Here is a 22,052-nt window from a genome sequence, read left to right on the forward strand (position 1 = left end):
TCTTGCAAGGGAGCTGGCCAACTGACAGTTCAAGTCGGAGCTTCGGGCTGGCCTGCTCCCTGCTCGCCTTGCCATATTGTATTTTTTTCAGTTGAAAGACGCGGCGGCGGCGGCTCCTCTCATGATCCCCACCTGCGTCGGAAGTCCGACGCAGGCGGGGATCGTGAGAGGAGCCACTGCTGCGTCTTTCAATGAAAAAATACAATACGGCAAGGAGCAGCAGGCCAGACCGAAAAACAGAACCCTAAGCTGCGCATGTGCACTCCTACCTGCGGGTCGCTACAGCTCACGGAAAACCGGCGCATGCATGGCTTAGAGGTTTATTATATTAGATTCACGTTAGTTAAACTGATTTCCCTGTTTATTGAAGTCTTATGTAAACCGAGTTGAGCCCCTACTTCAGGAGATGATACGGTATATAAATCTAAGGCTTAGATTAGAAACGGCTGCTTTATGTAACTTGAGGCTGAACGAGAACAACAGTGCCAAGTAAACAGGCATTTGGAGATGCAGATCTCTCATAAGAGCCCTAGAAGATGCATGTTGCTTCTAAGCAACAATACCAATAAAGTGACAATAATGTTCTATAAATGATGCCTAACTCATGATTGACATAAGAACATAAGACATGCCGCTGCTGCGTCAGACCAGTGGTCCATCGAGCCCAGCAGTCCGCTCATGTGGCGGCCCTCTGGTCAAAGATCAGCGCCCTAACTGAGACTAGCCCAACCTGCGTATGTTCTGGTTCAGCAGGAACTTGTCTAACTTTGTCTTGAATCCCTGGATGGTGTTTTCCCCCTATGACAGCCTCTGGGAAAGCGTTCCAGTTTTCCACCACTCTCTGGGTGAAAAAGAACTTCCTTACGTTTGTACAGCATCTATGCCCTCTCATTCTCCCTACCTTGGAGAGGGTGATCAACCTGTCCTTATCTACTAAGTCTATTCCCTTCAGTACCTTGAATGTTTCGATCATGTCCCCTCTCAATCTCCTCTGTTCGAGAGAGAAGAGGCTCTGATATTCTAGGCACCATTTATGCAATCAGGGCCTCTGCGTGTGTGTGTACTGCTACTGCTGTATGTTTTCTGTGGTGGGGCAGTGTGTATGTTTGTGTGAAGCTTGTATTGCTCTAACTGTGTTATACTTGTTCTGGGATGGGGCTGTGAATAGCTTGCACTATCAGGGCCTATGCTAGATGTGAGGAAACTGGCAGTGCTTATGCTGTCTGTGCTTATGCTGTGGTAGGACAAGACAGGTTTTTTGTGGGGGGGGGGGGGTTTGTGTGTATTATGTAATTTGTCTCCACTCGGGTACAGGGGAAGGAATAATGAAATAGAAGAGCCTGAGCAGGTGCCCCCAACTCTCTTTGGTCCAAGAGTAGAAATCCACAAGCACTGTTCTTTTCCCAGGCAGTCAGAAATCTGTGCTCTCTGCCTCCTGCTTAAGCCGAGACCTTGATTTTCAAGCTTCATACTTTTATTAAAAAAAAAAAAGAACAGCAAGGCTAAAGTGTAGTAAATTAAAAAAAAAAATTCTGATTATGGTCAATGAACTTGAACAAATGAAAGCAATAGCATTGGTTGTTTGTCGCCCTCTGCTGAAGGTACGGGGGGGGGGGGGGGGTCTCAGTCTGTGTCTGATAGAGAACATCTTGTTAGCAGAGTCTCCATCTGCATAACACATGAAGCTGGCAGAATTCCTACTATGTGTTGACCTGAAGCGTCTTATGGGCAGTGTTGTAGGACTAGGAGAGATGCACTTGGTACAAATGCTTAGATGGAAGGGCTCAGCACTTACAAACCCAAGGAAAGAGACTCTAATGTGCAGGAATCTGGCCAATAACCTATAGCAGGTTGATCTGTCATTCCAACCCACCAATCAGACATAGTGAAAGTTTTGTGTGCTTTGTTTTGTTTTTTTTAAAAGGCTGATTCTTGTACAGTCAAATTTTAGAACACCTCCCCCCACCAACCATTTGCACTGGAGACTTGCTGGGGAAGGGCTGGATTTCATCCTCAGCCCTGAATGGAGTGAGACCAGAGTCACTCTCCTACCCAGGCAGGCTGAACTGTTCCCATTCAAATCAAGGTGTCCAAGGGTTAGATGTGTTTCACTTCTTACCGCCTTCTCATTCTATGTCCTAGGCATATCAACAGAATTTATCAAAGTGTTTTATGGAAAACTGATTTTGTTGTGGTATTAAAGTGAAGAGTCCTAAATAGTGCAATGGAAGGGGATAAGGAAAGATGGTTCAGCAAGTTGGCATCAGGCACCATCATAGCATCTCATGTGACCAAGTTACTGATATTTTTCACCTTCCCCTCAAACCACGTAGAGTCCCTCAGCATCTGCCACATTTGAGTTACTTCACATCCACCAAGACCATTAATAGTTCTGGCATTTTGGGAAAACTCTCTTGACAAAAGCCAGTTCAGTACCACTGTGACCGAGGTTTTCCTGGGGTTCTGTATTAGAGACATAGATTCTTCCATATTCATTCAAAAATATATTGGCTCCAACAGCGTGACTCCTAAAGACCTTTTTAAGTCATCCATGTCAGGCTCAATAGCTAGTAAGGGCAATCTCAGACCTTTGTGGTCTTCCTAAGTTCTGAAGTGGCAGTATTTAACATGTGGACTTCACACTCCTTGGCTTTGCCTTTCCTTCTGGTGCTTGGGGAGCTTCGGCCCCATGTCAGTCTATGGTGCCTCCTCCATCTGTTCCTCAACACGAGTGCCACTGTCACTAGGACCAGCATGGCAGTGAGCACCCCTAAAATGATCACTGTCACTAGCTGAGGTTCAGTCAGTCTTGCCTCTTTCTGTGTCACCACCTCCTTCACTGAAATTTTCAACAGCCCACTGCTGGGTAGCTTGCTGGAATGAGAGCTCCACCTCTGAGCGTCTACAGTTCTGATTGGCTGAGTTTGGGTAGCTTTCGGATAGCCGCTAGTCATGCTTCTTCCCTCGCTGAAGTCTTTGTGAAACCTAGCAAACGGTTTGTGTAATGTGTCAAATGTTGGCTTTGGAATGAGTGTTTCACAGGTTTTACCAGTGAAGCCATTGGCACAAAAGCATCCAAAGTCATTGGTCCGATCATAGCACTTGCCGTTGTTCTTACAAGGGTTGCTCACACAGTCGTCCATGTTGATCGTGCAGAAGCGCCCTTTGAAACCCAGCGGGCACTCGCAGGAGAAGCGATTAATGCCATCGTGGCAGGTGGCACCATTGGCGCAGGGCCTCAGCAGGCAGTCGTCCACATCAGTCTCGCAGAGGTCTCCCACAAAGCCAGCCAGGCACTTGCATGTGTAGTTACTAGCATAGCCATGGTCATCCTGGCATATGCCACCATTCTTGCAGTAGGATCTGAGGAAGAGAATGACTGTGAGTGAATGCTGTGTCCCTAGAGACTGGTAGAAGATTTAGGGCAAAAAAAACCTCTCTTCGCAAGGATTCCCACTTCCCAATGGCCTTCAGAATTAGCGCTCTCGGTCAATGGGAGAGAGAAGGAAGACAGTACACCAGGGGTGTTCAATGTCGGTCCTCGAGGGCCGCAATCAGTCGTGTTTTCAGGATTTCCCCAATGAAGATGCATTGAAAGCAGTGCATGCACATAGATCTCATGCATACTCATTGGGGACATCCTGAAAACCCGACTGGATTGCGGCCCTCGAGGACCGACATTGGACACCCCTGCAGTACACACTGTGGGATAGCTTCTGCAAACGGTGCCTACATCGGCGGCCACTTAAAACACCACCGATTGCATGTCAATCGCACTAAGGTGCCGTTTTGCAGAATCGCACCTACCATTAAATGTAGGCCAGGGTTTGATGTGAATCTCGTCTGCAGAGGCACCTAAAGTCATTTCTGGTCTAAACCACACCCACTTTGGCCTTGGGTGCCTCTGTAGATGTGATTAAGGCGCCCTTTATTGGAGGCACCCACATTTTTTAAAATGATGTTTTACATGACACGGTCAGTTACCATGCCGATTAGCACCAATTAAAATTATTAAGTTATTGGGCCATTTAGAAAACTTGGGCCTATGAGAATACAGTGATGTGAGCATGTCTCTCCCCCCCCTCTCTGATTTCTCCCATTATTGCCTACACTGTATGTCACACTAGACCAGGGATCTCAAAGTCCCTCCTTGAGGGCCGCAATCCAGTCGGGTTTTCAGGATTTCCCTAATGAATATTACATTACATTAGTGATTTCTATTCTTCCATTACCTTACGGTTCAAGGTGGATTACATTCAAACTAAAAACAAGAATTACATTCAAAATTTGAAAGAATAGAATAAACGATGATATAAAATTTTTAAGTTAATTAAAAAAAAAAAAAAAGTTGGGTAAATTAATATGCATTGAAAGCAGTGCATGCACATAGATCTCATGCATATTCATTGGGGAAATCCTGAAAACTGGATTGCGGCCCTCAAGGAGGGACTATGAGACCCCTGCGAGTAATCTAAGGAAATACTTCTTTACAGAAAGGGTGGTAGATGCGTGGAATAGTCTCGTGGTACAGGTAGTGGAGAAAGAGTGTGTGAGTTCAAAAAATTGTGGGACAGGCACGTGGGATCCCTTAGGGCAGGGGTGTCAAATGTCGGTCCTCAAGGACCACAATCCAGTCGGGTTTTTAGGATTTCCCCAGTGAATATGCATCAAAAGCAGTGCATACACATAGATCTCATGCATAGTCATTGGGGAAATCCTGAAAACCCGACTGGATTGCGGCCCTCAAGGAGGGACTTTGAGACCCCTGCACTAGATGGTTTCTGTTCTTTGAAAAATAACTAATTTTAGATAAAGGGAAACTGAATAAATACTCAACACAGCTTTTAAAATTATTATTATAAGGAATAAAGTTAACCGCCACCCATATCATCCATGTGAAAAAGTTACTCAGTCGACAGACCAAATTTAATTGATAATTCGATTCATCTGATTGGACACAGCCGGGCTTGATTGCAGGCCTGCTGCCTATTTATTCTGCTGCCCTGTTGCATCTAAACCTCGCTAGTGAATCTCAGCATGAGAGTGAAGTAGTCACCATGAGGTTTTTATAAGAATACTATGCCACGATTAAAGGAAAACTCTTTGAGAAAAAGGATTGTTGAAATATATCCATCTGGAAAGATTTACAAAGCCATTTCTAAGGCTCTGAAACTTAACTGAAGCATAGTGGGAGTCATTATGTTTAAATGGAGAAGACTTGGACAATGGCTGGCTTGCCAAAATTACTCCATGATGGAAAAAAAAGAAATTGAGAAAATTGAGAAAATAATAAAATCTGCCCTGATTTAGACCCTGTGGCCTCCACAGTAAATGCAATCTCAATGAAAGAAAACTGTGGAGAAGAAAAGACCTCAGTCAAGGCGAACATCCACTTCTATCAGCAGGATGGGCTTACTTTGATACTAATATGTGTGGTGGCGTTTCCATTGACCAGTGAATAAAGTAAGCCCATTCCACTGATAGAAGTGAGTGATCGCTTTGTTTAACTGAGGTATTTTTTTCTTCTTTAATTGGGATGGCTCCAATTTATATCCTGTGGACCACACAGAAAATAAAGTCACAGACCTTCCCAGGAAAACATTCAAGGAACTTGGCAGGGTTTCTGCCAGGTACTTTGACCTGGATTGGCCGCTATTGGAATCAGGAGACTGGGGTAGATGGATCATCGGACTGATCCAGTATGGTGGTTCTTGTTATTTATTTATTTGATTATTCGTTATAATGTCTTAATAACAAATATTCATGAATGACCACAAAAAATACAAATCTATATATATATAAAATCGGAGGTATGTATGTGTGTATGTATGTGTGTGTGTATGTGCCGCGATCACGCAAAAACGGCTTGACCGATTTGAACGAAACTTGGTATGCAGATCCCTCACTACCTGGGATGATATGTTCTGGGGGTCTCGCGGCCCTCCTGCACACATGGGCGGAGCTACAAACATAAAATCAGATTTCACCCATTCATGTCAATGGAAAAAATGTAAAAAGCTGCCATTCTCACAGTAATTCAAAAACGGCTTGACCGATTTGAACGAAACTTGGTATGCAGATCCTTCACTACCTGGGGTGATATGTTCTGGGGGTCTCGCGGCCCACCTGCACACGTGGGCGGAGCTACAAACAGTAAATCAGATTTCACCCATTCATGTCAATGGAAAAAATGTAAAAAGCTGCCATTCTCACTGTAATTCAAAACCGGCTTGACCGATTTGAACGAAACTTGGTATGCAGATCCCTCACTACCTGGGGTGATATGTTCTGGGAGTCTCGTGGCCCACCTGCACACGTGGGCGGAGCTACAAACAGAAAATCAGATTTCACCCATTCATGTCAATGGAAAAAATGTAAAAAGCTGCCTTTCTCACTGTAATTTAAAAACGCCTTGACCGATTTGAACGAAACTTGGTATGCAGATCCCTCACTACCTGGGGTGATATGTTCTGGGGGTCTCGCAGCCCACCTGCACACGTGGGCAGAGCTACAAACAGAAAATCAGATTTCACCCATTCAGGTCAATGGAAAAAATGTAAAAAGCTGCCATTCTCACAGTAATTCAAAAACGGCTTGACCGATTTGAACGAAACTTGGTATGCAGATCCCTCACTACCTGGGGTGATATGTTCTGGGGGTCTCGCGGCCCACCTGCACACGTGCGCGGAGCTACAAACAGAAAATCAGATTTCACCCATTCATGTCAATGGAAAAAATGTAAAAAGCTGCCATTCTCACAGTAATTCAAAAACGGCTTGACCGATTTGAACGAAACTTGGTATGCAGATCCCTCACTACCTGGGGTGATATGTTCTGGGGGTCTCGCGGCCCACCTGCACACGTGGGCGGAGCTACAAACAGAAAATCAGATTTCACCCATTCATGTCAATGGAAAAAATGTAAAAAGCTGCCTTTCTCACTGTAATTCAAAAACGGCTTGACCGATTTGAACGAAACTTGGTATGCAGATCCCTCACTACCTGGGGTGATATGTTCTGGGGGTCTTGCGGCCCACCTGCACATGTGGGCGGAGCTACAAACAGAAAATCAGATTTCACCCATTCATGTCAATGGAAAAAATGTAAAAAGCTGCCATTCTCACAGTAATTCAAAAACGGCTTGACCGATTTGAACGAAACTTGGTATGCAGATCCCTCACTACCTGGGGTGATATGTTCTGGGGGTCTCGCGGCCAACAACTCTATGTTGCTTGCTCAAGGGTGGGTTCACCCAAGAATTTATATGTTCTTGCTCCAGGAGGTGAAACTAAAAATGTTGTTTATAATCACGTTTTGCGTTAGTTGTATTGTATTCATTTTGTCAAATATTTCACATTATAATTTGAATATTGTACTTTTTATTAAGCTGTAAAAAAATAATTTCATTCACCACTATAAAGTATCTTTATTTGAATCCATTTACAGTGTTATTGCTATAATTAAATACCCGTGCAACGCCGGGGCATCAGCTAGTTCCATATAAAGAACAACAAAACATTATTAGGCAATAAATCAACCATGTCCTAGTCCACATTATCGCTGGTCGCCAGTATTTTAAAATATAACATCAAATCCTTCTGTCTACTTATCTAGGGACAGGCAACTGGCATTTTATATATTATACATCATCCTCCAAAAGTAAAATCAGTATTAGAAATTAAGCTTTCAACAACGGTTTCTCTTTAATAAAGTCTTCTAACTGGACTGGATCATAAAACACATATTTATCACTACCATATGAAATAAGGCATTTGCATGGAAATTTCAAAAAGAAAGTAGCTCCAGCTGCCAAAACCTTAGGTTTTAGTTGAAGGAACTGTTTCCTTTTAAACTGAGTCTGTCTAGAGACATCCGGAAACATTATCACCCGTTGACCACAAAACATCTCTTGTTTTTTTCAAAAAAATATAATTTTAAAATATCTTGTTTTTCGAGCTCTGTCTTGAAGGTCACTAGAGAGTTGCTCGCTTATCTATTATGTCTTTAGATGGTGGTTCTTATATTCTCTCTAGCCTTGGCTAAGATCAGTGTTTATGGGAGAGTAACAAGGTGGAATCTACTGCTATTCAAGACTAACAATGCTCGTCCCACATTTGTAGAAACACATCCGGATGATCCCCCAAGCCTTTCAGGATAATGTTCAATGCACAGAGTAAAACCAGAACTCTCTGAACAATACAGGTCCCGTTATGTCTGGCGCAAAGCAAATATAGCGTTCCACGGTAAAAGCATCATACCGGCAATCCAAAGTTGTGGTGATAGTGGGATGGCATGGGGATGCTTTGCTGGCCCAGGACCTGCAAAATTGCCAAACGAATCAAGAATTTTCTACTACAGTGCAGAATTCATAAGGAGTATGTCCAGTCATCTGTCTGTGAGATGACGATGCAGATGGACAATTTTTCCCTGTCCCCACGGGAACTAAGAACATAAGAATTGCCATTGCTGGGTCAGACCAGTGGTCCATCGTGCCCAGCAGTCCGCTCACGCGGTGGCCCTCTGGTCAAAGACCAACGCCCTAACTGAGACTAGCCCTACCTGCGTCCGTTCTGGTTCAGCAGGAACTTGTCTAACTTTGTCTTGAATCCCTGGAGGGTGTTTTATCCTATGACAGACTCTGGAAGAGCGTTCCAGTTTTCTACCACTCTCTGGGTGAAGAAGAACTTCCTTATGTTCGTACGGAATCTATCCCCTTTCAATTTTGGAGAGTGCCCTCTCGTTCTCCCTACCTTGGAGAGGGTGAACAACCTGTCCTTATCTACTAAGTCTATTCCCTTCAGTACTTTGAATGTTTTGATCGTGTCCCCTCTCAATCTCCTCTGATTGAGGGAGAAGAGGTCCAGTTTCTCTAATCTTTCGCTGTACGGCAACTCATCCAGCCCTTAACCATCTTTTTTTTTTTTTAAATATGTATTTATTGAGAATGGCAAACGGTCCAGACACTCAATTACAATGCAATTGAGTGTCTTAACCATCTTAGTCGCTCTTCTCATTTTCCCGTCCCTGCAAGTTCTTTTTCTGTTCCAGCCCGTTCCTGCAAGCGCTGTCCTCATCTGCACAGGCTTCAAACACTTTAAAATCATAAGTGTTCGAGACTGGTGTGATTAAGGCTTACAGGAACGGGGCAGGGACAAAACTCATGGGGGACGGGGAAACTGAGCTCCTGAGGGGCTGGGGAAAAATTTGGCCCCGCGTCATTCTCTAATCCAAAACACAAAGACAAGTCTACAACTGAATGGCTGAGGAGAAAAAAAAGTTTCTGAGGCAGAACCTGAAACAAGCAGTTTGTGCACAAAACTTTATAAATGTGTCTGAATTAAAGCAGTTCTGCAAAGAAGAGTGGGCTACGATTCCTCTATAGCAGTGGTCTCAAACTTGCGGCCCGGGGGCCACATGTGGCTCTCCAGGTACTATTTTGAGGCCCTCGTTATGTTTATCATAATCACAAAAGTAAAATAAAACTGTTTCTTGATCATATGTCTCTTTAGCTATAAATTACAATATTATTATTAAGACTTAGCCAAAAGGAAAGATTTATATATATATAAAAAGTTTTACCTCATGCAAAATTGTCATTTCTTTAATAAGACATTAACTATTTTTTCTGAGGCCCTCCAAGTACCTACAAATCCAAAATGTGGCCCAGCAAAGGGTTTGAGTTGGAGACCTCTGCTCTACAGTGATGTGAAAGACTGATGTCAAATTATAGGAAGGGTTTGGTCGCAGTTATTGCTGTTAAAGGTGGTACAACCCGCTACGAGGTTTAGGTGGCAGTTGCTTTTTTACATGGGTTTTGACTAATATTGTTTCTTAAATAAATTAAGTGAGTTAAAACTGTGTTACATGTTTAAACAAAATGTAATATTAGAACAAGGGAATCTGTATCAATTAATTTGCGTAGGGTGAGGGATATTTTATTAATATGTTTTGTTTTTTTATAAGATTATGGAATATATGGTAGGGAGGGGTGGGAAGGGGGAGGGATAAAAATTTATGTACTGTACAAATGAAAGAAGGTAAAATGATATATTTATTATTAATGTGATTGAATATATATATTCATTTAATGTAATTTTGAAAATGAATAAAGAATTTTTTTAAAAAAAGAAAAGATTAAAAACTATTCAGTGTGACAGTAACGGGAGAAATCAGGAGAGAGGAAACTGTTTCACATTACTGTACATATGAGGTACACACTCCCCCCGCCCCGAAACCCTCAAACAGGAAAAGGATACCACATCAGGGCTATGAGAGCATACAATACAAAGCTCCCAAAACTCCGCCACCTAAACAGATTTTATAAAAGAGTGAATAAGCCATGAGTGCTACCCAAGCACGAAGAGAGTACCACAGCAGGGAATATAATCGAGATGCGAGTCTCCCAAGAAATCCTCCTCCAGGAAGAGAGAGTCCTCTACCTAGAATATGAAGCTCCATAGAGCACACTCTCTCTGAGAATAAAAGGTCTCATGTTGGTGGAGTGTGAGTGAGTTTCCTTTTCTCTTTTCCTTCCTCTAGGAAAGATGTGTAGTAGAGAATGACACGGTGACAAAATTCATCACCGTTCCCGTCCCCGCGGATAACCACGTAAAATAATCCCATGTCATTTTCTAGTGTCTATTTCAACCTCGGTCCTTCTACACCAGCATTCTTCAAAGCAAAGCTTGCAGGTCAGTGGTTGTGGCCATTCATACTCTGATTCTTATGTGAGCCAAGGATAATGAAGCCATTGTGACATCACTGATGTGATTGGCTCTTAGGCACTGGTGGAATGAGGCATTATGACATCACAATATCTGCTCTGGATACCAGAGACTGTCATTCTGTAGTGTCTGTTTCAACCTCAGTCCTTCTACACCAGCATTCTTCAGAGCAAAGCTTGCGGGTCAGTGGTTGTGGCCATTCATACTCTGATTCTTATGTGAGCCAAGGATAATGAAGCCATTGTGACATCACTGATGTGATTGGCTCTTAGGCACTGGTGGAATGAGGCATTATGACATCACAATATCTGCTCTGGATACCAGAGACTGTCATTCTGTAGTGTCTGTTTCAACCTCGGTCCTTGTACACCAGCATTCTTCACAGCAAAGCTTGCGGGTCAGTAGTTGTGGCCATTCATACTCTGATTCTTCCCTCTCTCCTTAAAGAATGACATGAAGATGGTTTCCCGCGGTTATCCGCGGGGACGGGAACGGTGATGAATTTTGTCACTGTGTCATTCTCTAATGTGTAGTCTCAAACTCAAACCCTTTGCAGGGCCACATTTTGGATTTGTAGGTACTTGGAGGGCCGCAGAAAAAAATAGCTAATGTCTTATTAAAGAAATGGCAACTTTGCATGAGGTAAGTACCTACAAATCCAAAATGTGGATTATCTGAAATTATCAGAAGCAATTACACAGAAGCTATACACAGCTGAAAGCAGTGCAACATGCAGAAAGTGAAAAACTATCAAAGTATCAACTGCAAGAAACAAGAGACGCGATTTTGAGGTGGAGAGGACAATCGCGTACAGACGCAGGAAAGCGCTTGCGTGAGGTTACAGCAGGCAGGCAGGCAACGTTCCAGAACACGACCGCCGGACACTTAAGGCACAAGTTTTCCATAAAGAATCATTCTTTATAATACCAAAGGCCTGAAAATAGCACCTGGCAGGCCGCATGTGGCCCCTGGGCCACAAGTTTGAGACCACTGATGTAGATGAAGTGTAAGTCACCCCAGAAACCCCTTAGCTTTCCCACCCTTACCCTAAGACAAAAATCATTTCCTTCTGGAAGGACAGGGCTCTCAAAAATATATAAGTGAGTCAATCCTGTCACCTACAGAATAAATATGGTACGTGACTATAGGCCAGAAAAGAACCCCATCTTACCCTGCGGTCTCACATACGCCCAACTTCAGCTCACAGTCCCTTCCATAAAAGCCCTCTGGACACAGGCAGGTGTATTCTCCGTCCGGGTCATCAACACATGTCGCTGCATTTTGGCAGGGGTTACTGTGCTCACAAATATGAATATCTGTGGACAGAGAAGGAGATGGACAGTCCGTAAGCATAGGCGTACAAATACAAATACTGTCGGCCAAGTCTCTTCCCTGAAGAAGCCCTTTCTGGAAACGTCAATCGCTCCTCCTAAACTTACTTGCTCCACTTCATCACTGACGCTGAAACTGTGGATTGAAGACAAAGTTTTATTTTATTTTTCTTTCCAGCTTATGATTTATCTTTAATCTTATCTATTGTTTTGCCTTTTGTCTTTGTTTTATTCTATTTCTATCATTTAAATTTCTCCAGAATTCTACTGTTCAACGGCTCCCCCTTCTGCTTCTATTCCTTTCTCTCCTCTCTTCTACCTTCCAAAGTATTTAGATCAATGCTGTCTTGTTAAAATGTTTATTTTATTTTTATTTTTCCTCTAACTCTACTTTTCACTTCTCTATTACCCTCCAGGTACTTTAGTTAGATTGTGAGCCTTCGGGACAGTAAGGGAATTTTTCAAGTACCTTTCTTATTTCTAATCTTAATGTATATTTTCTGTAAACCGCTTAGAACCTAACGGATGTAGCGGTATATAAGAAATAAATTACATTACAATTACATTACTTGTATTCTTCTAGGTAATAAAGCCTTGGAGGTAGCGTTGGCGGAGCAAGTTTGGATGTTGTTGCTGTAAAGGAGATGAATAGGATAAATGTCTGAATAGAGTTGGAAGGAAAGGGGGTGGGGACTGATAGCACTTCGTGAAAAAGATAACAAAGTTATAGACATGCAGAGGATGCGAGGAGACTCTGGGGATTATCTTGGAGAAGGGAAATGGAGAAGCTGCTCGTTCATTTGAGAAGCAGATTAAAATCCCACTTCTTCCACCAACTTCTTGTGACGCTTTACCCTCCATTGCCTCAGTTATAACTTATTTCCTTGTACAACTGGGCTCACAGCTAGAGAATGACACGGGGACAAATTTGTCCCCATCCCTGCAGGAGCTCAATTTCCCCGTCCCTTCCCCGCGAGTTTTGTCGCTGTCCCTGCTCCATTCCTATAAGCTCTGCCTTAACTGCACAAACCTCGAACACTTATGTTTTTAAAGTGTTTGAGGCTTGTTCAAGATGAGGACGGAGCTTAGGCATTGGTGGAATGAGGCATTATGACATCACAATCTGAGCTCTAGAATGTTGCTACTTATGAGTTTAAAGTGTTTGAGGCTTGTGCAGATGAGGACGGAGCTGAGGCATTGGTGGAATGAGACATTATGACATCACAGTCTGAGCTCTAGAATGTTGCTACTTAGGATTTTAAAGTGTCTGAGGCTTGTGGAGATGAGAATGAAGCTTGCAGGAATGGGGCAGGGACAGGAAAAGAACTCGCGGGGATGTGACGGGGAAAAATTTGTCCTCATGTCATGCTCTACTCACAACCTAACTCCTGTACCTGAATATGCAACTCACCAGGTTTGGAAAATGTGAGTAATTAAAATCTAAAATCTACACTGGCATGATCTACAGAACTCTGTCTTTGATTAGATCTCTTGTCCCACTCTTCTGGCTATGGAAGACATAGGAGGGAAGGGGTGCGCATATTCCAGGGGGTATATTTTATTTTGAATTTGACAGTGAAGGAACAGCATGCAAATTACAGTTATGTCAAATAAATGTCTGTGAATCCTCCAAAACATATGATATTGTGTAATACCAATCATTTGCCCAGAAGTTTAGTTTAGAAGTTTAGCTTTTTCCTTGGAAGGATAGTTTCCCTCTTGTTACTCCTATTTCAATTCAAAACATTCCCCTACAATCAGTCAAAAATATTAAAATTTTAGGGGTAATCTTCGATAATAAGCTTAATTTCCATGACCACATTAATAACATTGTGAAAACTACCTTTTATAGGTTACGTAAAATTCGCTCCATCTCTAAATTTCTATGTCCCAAAGCACTTAATATACTGATTCACTATTTGGTGATGTCTAAAATCGACTACTGCAATTCTCTATTTAAAGGAGTTGCTTTACATGAAATAAAACGTCTACAAATTATAGAAAATGCATCAATTAAACTAATAACCAAGTCCAAAAAATTTGACCATGTAACACCACTTCTCAAAAATGCTCACTGGCTCCCAGTTATTCACAGAATTACTTATAAACTGTGTATAATCATCTTTAAAACCCTATATAATATGACCCCTGCATTTTTATTTAAGTTACTTATTCCATATTCTGCAAGGAGAATTTTAAGATCTAACGAACAAAATTTACTGTCTATTCCCTCACTGAAAATTATTAACACGAGACGACAATTTATTTTTTCATGTACAGCACCACAGACTTGGAATGCCCTCCCTATTTCTTTAAGGGAGGAGAAGGAATTTGGGAAATTTAAAAGTAACTTAAAAACTTTCCTTTTTAAAGATGCCTTTGCAACCTAATTTTATTATCTTATTACTCCACTTTACTTTATTATACCTTTGTTATTTATTACCCTTTTGTATTTTCCCTTAATGTTTCTTCTTTACTTTATGAATTGTATTTCATCCCTCCTTACCCAATGTTTAGAATATGTTAAACTGAGTGCAATTTAGTCTTATTTAAGTATTTGTATGTATTGTATTGTCCCCTAACAAATGTAAATTTTAATGTGTACATCGCTTAGAAATTTGATTAAGCGATTAATCAAGTCACCTAATAAACTTGAAACTTGAAACTAGTTCTATTTTTTTTTTTATAAATTTTACAAAACTACCTTCAAAAAAGTTGAATATTAAAAGGTTTAAAATGACTTTGAAGGATCCAGGTGCTAGCACTGTAGTACTCTGTTTAACAAGGTAACATTGGCTGAAGCAAAAGGAGAAAGTCAAGTGTTATAAAGTAATAGCCTCTAGCTTACTATGTGCCCAAGTCAAGGTCAAAATCATAGCCTTGAATTCCCAGTCTTCTGTGCAAAAAAAAAATCAGTTCTTTGGATGTGGCTAAACAAAACCTTTTAATGCAAGCTGGGAACTCGGCCTAGGCCCTCCCACCCTGCCCCTAACTCCCGCAAATATGGAAAGAGAAGTATACCTGGAATAGGATCCTACAGCAAACTAAACTTTTGGTCAAATGATCGATGTTACATGGAGGTCCACAGTGGCAGCTACTCTTTTGTCTGATACATTTGAGCAAATGCTGCTTGTTGTAACCAGTGGTGTAGTGAGAGGTGGGCAGACCACCCTGGTCGCCGTGTTAATGGGGGCACCAGCACCTCTCTGCCCCCCCCCCACTCGCATCTCCCATACCTCTTTAAATCTTTGCCAGCGTCAACTCATGCAGAATGGCTTAACCGTCTGTTATCCTTGGGAAAGATGGAGTTGGTGGTGGCTAAACGTCGCTATACCTATACTTCCCATAGTTCTACTTAGCATAAATTAGGGGACATTTTGGATGCTCTTTAAAAGGTCTCCTTAGTCCTGACACTGTGTTGATCTGAAGGGGGGAAAGTAGGGGGGTGGGTAGACGGGGGATTTGGTGGTTAAATGTTTTTGGGAATGGCCTCTATGGGGTTGGGGGGTTGTAATATGAACTCATGGTATGTTTTTCTATTATGTGCTTGTTGTTTACTGTGTATTTGCTGTATATTATTGCGGTTTTATCATATTCTCGAGGGTTTTTAACAGAAAACTGCGAATAACCTATGAGAAAGTTATTTTGCGGTTTCTCCATATTCGCGGCTATGTTCCGGCCGTAACCACCACGAGGGAGGAGTGTTTCTTTTCTTAACTTTATTGTAGTTCCTTCCTCCTTTCCATGTCTAATCTGTATAGTTTGTCTTTAGTCTGAAGATATTTGTGTTTTAAACTATTGTACCCCTTATTTTTATCAATATTGTACTTTCACCTAGAATTTTAGATAGGCGTGCAATCAAATTTTAAATAAACTATGACAAAATAGGAGGGAGGGAGGGAGAGGAGTTTCGTTCGGGGCTGCCTGTACAGATACAAGTAAGGAAAAGCAATGCCAGTGCTCAAAGGCCTCTCTGAAAAGGAAACATTTAAGAGTTCCTTTAAATTGATCTAAGTTGGTTTCCTCCCTAATATAAGAGGGTAAAGAGTTCCAGATAAGGGGAGCAGTAACTGCAAAAGGAGTTGTACGGCGAGTGCAGAATGTCTTAAGAGTGGGGTTCGAAGAGTAAATTTTAGGAGGAAGATGGGAGAACTCTAGATCAGTGGTCTCAAACTTGCGGCCCGCCAGGTCCTATTTTGAGGCCCTGGGTACGTTTATCATAAGCACAAAAGTAAATTAAAACAGTTTCTTGATCCTATGTCTCTTTAGCTATAAATGACAATATTATTATTAAGATTCAGCCGAAAGGAAAGATTTATAATTATAAAGAGTTTTACCTCGTGCAAAATTGTCATTTCTTTGCTAAGACATTAACTAGTTTTTCTGAGGCCCTCCAAGTACCTACAAACCCAAAATATGGCCCTGCAAAGGGTTTGAGTTTGAGACCACTGCTCTAGAGGGAGCGTGAGGGATGAGCAATGTGTCAATAAAAGCTGGTTCTCTGGATTTATGTGTTTTGAACGTGAGTAAAGCGATTTTGAAAGTAATCCTATGAGGAATGGGAAGCCAGTGGGCATTTTGAAGTAAAGAGGTAACATGATCCTATTTCTTAGAGTTGGTGATGATTTTGATGGAAGTGTTTTGGATTAGCTGAAGGGCTCTGCTTAGGCTTATAACGGCCCCCTTCTAAGTGCTAATACAGTCATAGGGAAAAACTTGAAAGTATTTTGGCCTAGCACCTGCCTCTCGGACTTCTGGGGCCTCTATCTCAATTGGAATAGCTTTTAATGGTCTATGGCAGCGTTTCTCAGCTCGGTCCTGGAGTAACCCCTTTCTAGTCAGGTTTTCAGGATATCCACAATGAATATGCATAAACTTGATTTGCATACACTGCAAAATTTTTTCATGCACATTCATTGTGGACATCCTGAAAACCTGACTGGCAAGGGGACTGGCAAGAGGACTGAGTTGAGAAACACCGGTCTGTGGTGCAATGAATCTTCATTTACAACTATGGTACCTAGCATTTTAATTCTTTGCTTACTGTTCTCTCTCATCTAGCCCAGCTATCATGGTGAGAGTCCTCAAACGGATGCTACAGACTACAGGGCTCTCCAGAGCCCAGTTCCTGTGTATCCTGAGTCTGGCCATTGGTCGGTTCTCTTTTACAGTGGCTGGGACTCCTTCAGGGGCTGTTTGAGCTGTGTCTACAGGGTCACCAGGCCTGATCAGTGGCATAGCCTGAGCTCAAAGTGGGTGGGCACAGTTTTTCCTCTCAGCCTCCGCCCTCCCCTCACTCTCCTGAAGACAGCCAATTTTAAGTGGGCCTGAGCTCAAAGTGGGTGGGTACAACATTTTCTCTCAGCCTCCGCCCTCCCCTCACTCTCCTGAAGACAGCCAATATTAGGTGGGCCTGAGCTCAAAGTGGGTGGGCACAACATTTTCTCTCAGCCTCCGTCCTCCCCCCACTCTCCTGAAGACAGCCAATATTAGGTGGGCCTGAGCTCAAAGTGGGTGGGCACAACATTTTCTCTCAGCCTCCGCCCTCCCCCCACTCTCCTGAAGACAGCCAATATTAGGTGGGCCTGAGCTCAAAGTGGGTGGGCACAACATTTTCTCTCAGCCTCCGCCCTCCCCCCACTCTCCTGAAGACAGCCAATATTAGGTGGGCCTGAGCTCAAAGTGGGTGGGCACAACATTTTCTCTCAGCCTCCGCCCTCCCCCCACTCTCCTGAAGACAGCCAATATTAGGTGGGCCTGAGCTCAAAGTGGGTGGGCACAACATTTTCTCTCAGCCTCCCCCCATCCCCCACTCTCCTGAAGACTTCCTCCAAAGGCAGCCAGAGCTCTCTTTTACCAAACGTGGCAGACAGCAGAAACGTTCAAGAGGCCTTGATTTCCCCGGACATGTCCTCCTTTTCAGGACATGTCCAGGGGTCCAGACGGCTTTTCAAAACCCGGCACTTTGTCCGGGTTTTGAAAAGCCTCTTCTCAATCGCATCAGGCAGGAGGCAATCCGCGCATGCGTAGGTGCCACGCGAGGATGTCCCACGCACGCAGAACGTCATCGCGTGGCACCCATGCATGCATGGATTGCCTCCTGCTCGACCAAAGCAGGCAGCGGGGATGGAGCTAGAGCAGGACTGGGGGCGGAGATGGGTGGGCCTGGGGGGCGGATCTAGGGTGTCCAGATTTTACAATCATATAATCTGGCAACCTTACCCGATGCCAACACCCCATGCACGCTTAGTTATTGGTGGCTCAAGGATGATGCCGCTGAATGCAGAGTCTGGTAGAACAGAGTTCTGCTCACCTTTGGAGAAGGTCAAAAGTTGGTGATGCTTAGGGATCCTCACCAATTAAAGCAAGGGTCAGGGCTGGTGGTAGAAATGCTAGAGCCCAGGTTAGAAAATAAAGGTCAGGGGACCTCCCGGATTTCCTCTGATCTCTCCACTTGGCATTGCAATCGCAGTGGCATATTCTCATCAAATACAGAACAAGGGATCACAAATTAGAGATAAAAATAGGTTGACAAAAATTAAACTGGGAATCCCAAGATGCTAAGTAGCATGTGGAGAAATAAAAAGGAAAATGCATTTTCTTTTCTAGTGAACACAAAACAAAGAATTCAGCTATGTGCATTTCCCAAAGGTAATACATTAAAAATAAAATGCTTTTTTCAACCCTTGTTGTCTGGACATTTTATTTTTCTATCATGTTGGTTTCAATTTCTCTTTTCTGCTTTCCTGTCTTTTCTCTGCTAATTCTTCTTCAAGCAGCTGCTGTCCATTTGTCTTTTCTCCTTTCCACTGTCTTGTACTGTTCCCTCACTATATCTGACCCTGATATATTGGTCTTTCCTCTCCTTTTTTCTTTACTACCTCTCCGTTCACTCAAATTTTACTCTTTCTCACTTTTCTTCTTTATACTTTTCAGCTACCTTTTCTATCTCCTATTCTCACCTATTAGCTCTACCATTCCCTTTAATCACCATCCTCCTCTCATTCCTCTCCCAGCCTCTCAGACATCATTCCATTCTCAGCATCTTCCCCCTCCACTCTCCTCCTTCTTTCTCCCCTCCCTAATAGCCTGATATCTCCCTATTCCTTTCACTCCACCCCCAGCATCTTCCTGTCACTTTTCTCTTCCATCCTGCCCCCTTCCCTAATGGTCCAAGATTTCTCTCTCTCTCTCTCTTTTCCCTCCCTCCCGTTGTCCAGCATCTCTCTTTCAATCTCTTCTTCCCCACCCCTTCCTGGATTTCCAATATTTTCTACTTTCTCCCCTCTCCTTCCTTGTATCTCTCCTATTGATCAACATCTCTCTGTCTCCTCCACTGCCATATCCAACACCTCTCCCTCTCTCTTCCCCTCTTCCTTGCACCCTAAATCCAACATCTCACCTCCTTTCCCCATGCAGCATCTCTCCTTCTGTCCCCTCCATTGCCATGCCCAACATTTCTCCCTCTCTTGTCCCTCTCTCTCTTCCATGCAGCATCTCTCCCTCTTTTGCCCCTCTCTCTCTCCCATGCAGCATAACTCCCTCTATTGCCCTTCTCCCCCATGCAGGATCTCTCCCTCTCTTGTCCCCCCTGCAGCATCTCTCTCTCTTTCTTGTCCCTCCCTGTGCCCAACAAACCCTTCCTCCCTCCCATTGTCCACATTCCACCTTAATGAGCTTCTCCAAAGGCTCCCAGCAGTGATGCCCACCTGACATGAGGAGAAGACTTGCATCTTCCTCTCTCCGTAATGAGTTTTTTTTCTTGAACAAAATAGTGGCAGCGATTCCTATTCGCTGCCCGTGGCTGACCCCGAAGCCTTCCGTCTGCCGCGTCTCGTCCAGTGAAAATATGAAGTAGAGTAAGAGAGAGGTCGGACACGGCAGATGGAAGGTTTTGGGATCATCCATGGACAGTGAATAGGAATCACTGCCGCAGGTCTGTTAAAAAAAAAAAAATCTCGCTACAGAAGGAGAGAAGGAGATGCATGTCCTTACACCTTTCCCCTGTGCCAGCTACAGGTAAGCACTGTTGCTGGGTGGGCCCGAACCCACATTGGGTGGGCCCAGGCCCACCTGTAGCTATACCCCTGGCTCCTGACCAGCCTGAAGAGCCAAAGCTGAATCTAGAAGTTGAACCAGACCTTCATATGTAGTAGTACATATCACTATCACTGAACCCAGTGGCCTACCAAAATTGATTGCAGTGTTGCACACTTACCTTTATCACAGAACTTTCCAGCCCATCCACTGTCACACATACATTGCCAGGGTTGATGGCATGAGCCGTGCACACATCCAGGCATGCGGACACACCTCTCACAGTACTGCCCTTCCCAGCCTGGGTCACACCTGCAAAGGAATGCACAATAGCCACACATGTATTTGTTTATATAGTGATATCAACTCCCCTATCCTCCTGGGGCTCTTCCATATAGGCCCTAACTCTCTTAAGAACATAAGAATTGCCATACTGGGACAGACCAAAGGTCCATCAAGCCCAGTATCTTGTTTCCAACAGTGGCCAACCCAGGTCCCAAGTACCTAGCAAGATCCCAAGTGGTAAAACAGATTTTATGCTGCTAATCTTAGGAAAAACACAGTGGATTTCCCTAAGCTTATGAACTTTGCATGCAGAGACGGAGTCTCAGCAGAGCATTGGTCCTAGCCAGCTAAAGCTCAGAAGAGCAGATTTAAAGACTTGGCCTTGTATTGAAGTTGCCACAGACAAAGAAGCAAAATTATGCAGACACTAGAGCGATGACTTTCTGCGTTGCTGGGGTTAAAATGTGGAATGCTCTGGTAGGCCAATTGTGACTGTGTGTAAATCGGTTTCAGTTTAAGAAACGGTTAAAAACTCAGCTGTTGGTTACTGCATTTTTGTGATCTATTCGTAGGTATTTGAAAAAAAACAAACCTATTTAATCATATTTGCTATTGTAATCTTGTGATTTATTAGGTGACATTGGAAGAGAAGAAATTGATTAATTATGTATAGGGTTACCAGAAGTCTGGATTTCCCCAGACATGTCCTCCTTTTGAGGGCATGTCTGGGAGTTCGGATGGCTTTTCAAAACCCAGTACAGTGGTACCTCGGAATCCGAACGCCCCAGAACTCGAACGCTTTGGAATCCAAACTTTTGCCCCAGAATCCAAACTCTGCTTTGGAATCCGAATGCCCTGCACATTGTATGTGTGTGTTTCTGCCCCAGAATCTAAATGCTGCTTTGGAATATTTGTTAATATTTTACCTTAAAATCCAGTGTATTTCCTGTTAAAATTTGAGTTTGTGGGACCCAGGAACGGATTAATCCAGTTTCTATAATGGGAAAAACTGTCTTGGAACTCGAACACTTTGGAACTCGAACAGGGTCCTGGAACGGATTAAGTTCAGATTCCAAGACATCACTGTACTTTGTTCGGGTTTTGAAAATCTTCCAGTTCAGGACCGCAATGGGAGGGCGTTTGCCCTCCCAGTGTGGCTCCGAGCATGAGAACAGGTTGAGGGAGGCGGGGCTGGGGCAGAATGGGGCTTGACTTGGGTGGAATGGGGCTGGGCTGGGTGGAACTGGGTGGGCCTGGGGGTGGGGCCATGGATCCAAATTTTACAACAGTAAAATCTGGTAACCCTAGGCATAACATCTATGTTATCTTTAAGAGCTTTCCCACTGGTCTCTTTCTCTGTCTCTGGACTGATAAAATTAGAGTAGAAGACTTTTAGGTTTAAGGGAAGAAATTTTTGATGTATGTGTTGCCAGCTAGGTAACTCACTGGTAATGTTTGATGACCATAATAAATTCCTGGTCGAAGCAAGAACCACTGGGCAGTGATGACAATCCACACAGCATGCCCAGACCTGATACCCACTGCCACCACTAACACATACACACACGGGCCCAGGAAATTTAAAGAGACAATTCAAATAAAGCTATTGAATGCTGTTCTTTGTTTGCCTCAATTTCCCAGAGTGCCTTGTTGCCCAAAGCCTCTGCTAGCATGAT

At 43.4% G+C, this 22,052-nt stretch overlaps 1 protein-coding gene across 1 annotated transcript in view; it reads right to left on the reverse strand.

The window, feature by feature from the left end:
• Window positions 1–1,537: 1,537 nt before the first annotated feature.
• Window positions 1,538–22,052, reverse strand: part of DLK2 (delta like non-canonical Notch ligand 2) — a 38,039-nt gene continuing 17,524 nt past the window's right edge. The window contains exons 4-6 of the mRNA XM_033935865.1: window positions 20,273–20,403; window positions 11,895–12,039; window positions 1,538–3,363 (exon numbers count right to left, since the gene is read on the reverse strand). Of these exons, the coding sequence (XP_033791756.1) occupies window positions 2,583–3,363; window positions 11,895–12,039; window positions 20,273–20,403 (1,057 nt within the window). The 3' untranslated portion in view covers window positions 1,538–2,582. The remainder of the gene's footprint in view (window positions 3,364–11,894; window positions 12,040–20,272; window positions 20,404–22,052) is intronic.

Source organism: Geotrypetes seraphini, chromosome 3 (assembly GCF_902459505.1).
Source record: "Geotrypetes seraphini chromosome 3, aGeoSer1.1, whole genome shotgun sequence".
NCBI lineage: Eukaryota > Metazoa > Chordata > Amphibia > Gymnophiona > Dermophiidae > Geotrypetes > Geotrypetes seraphini.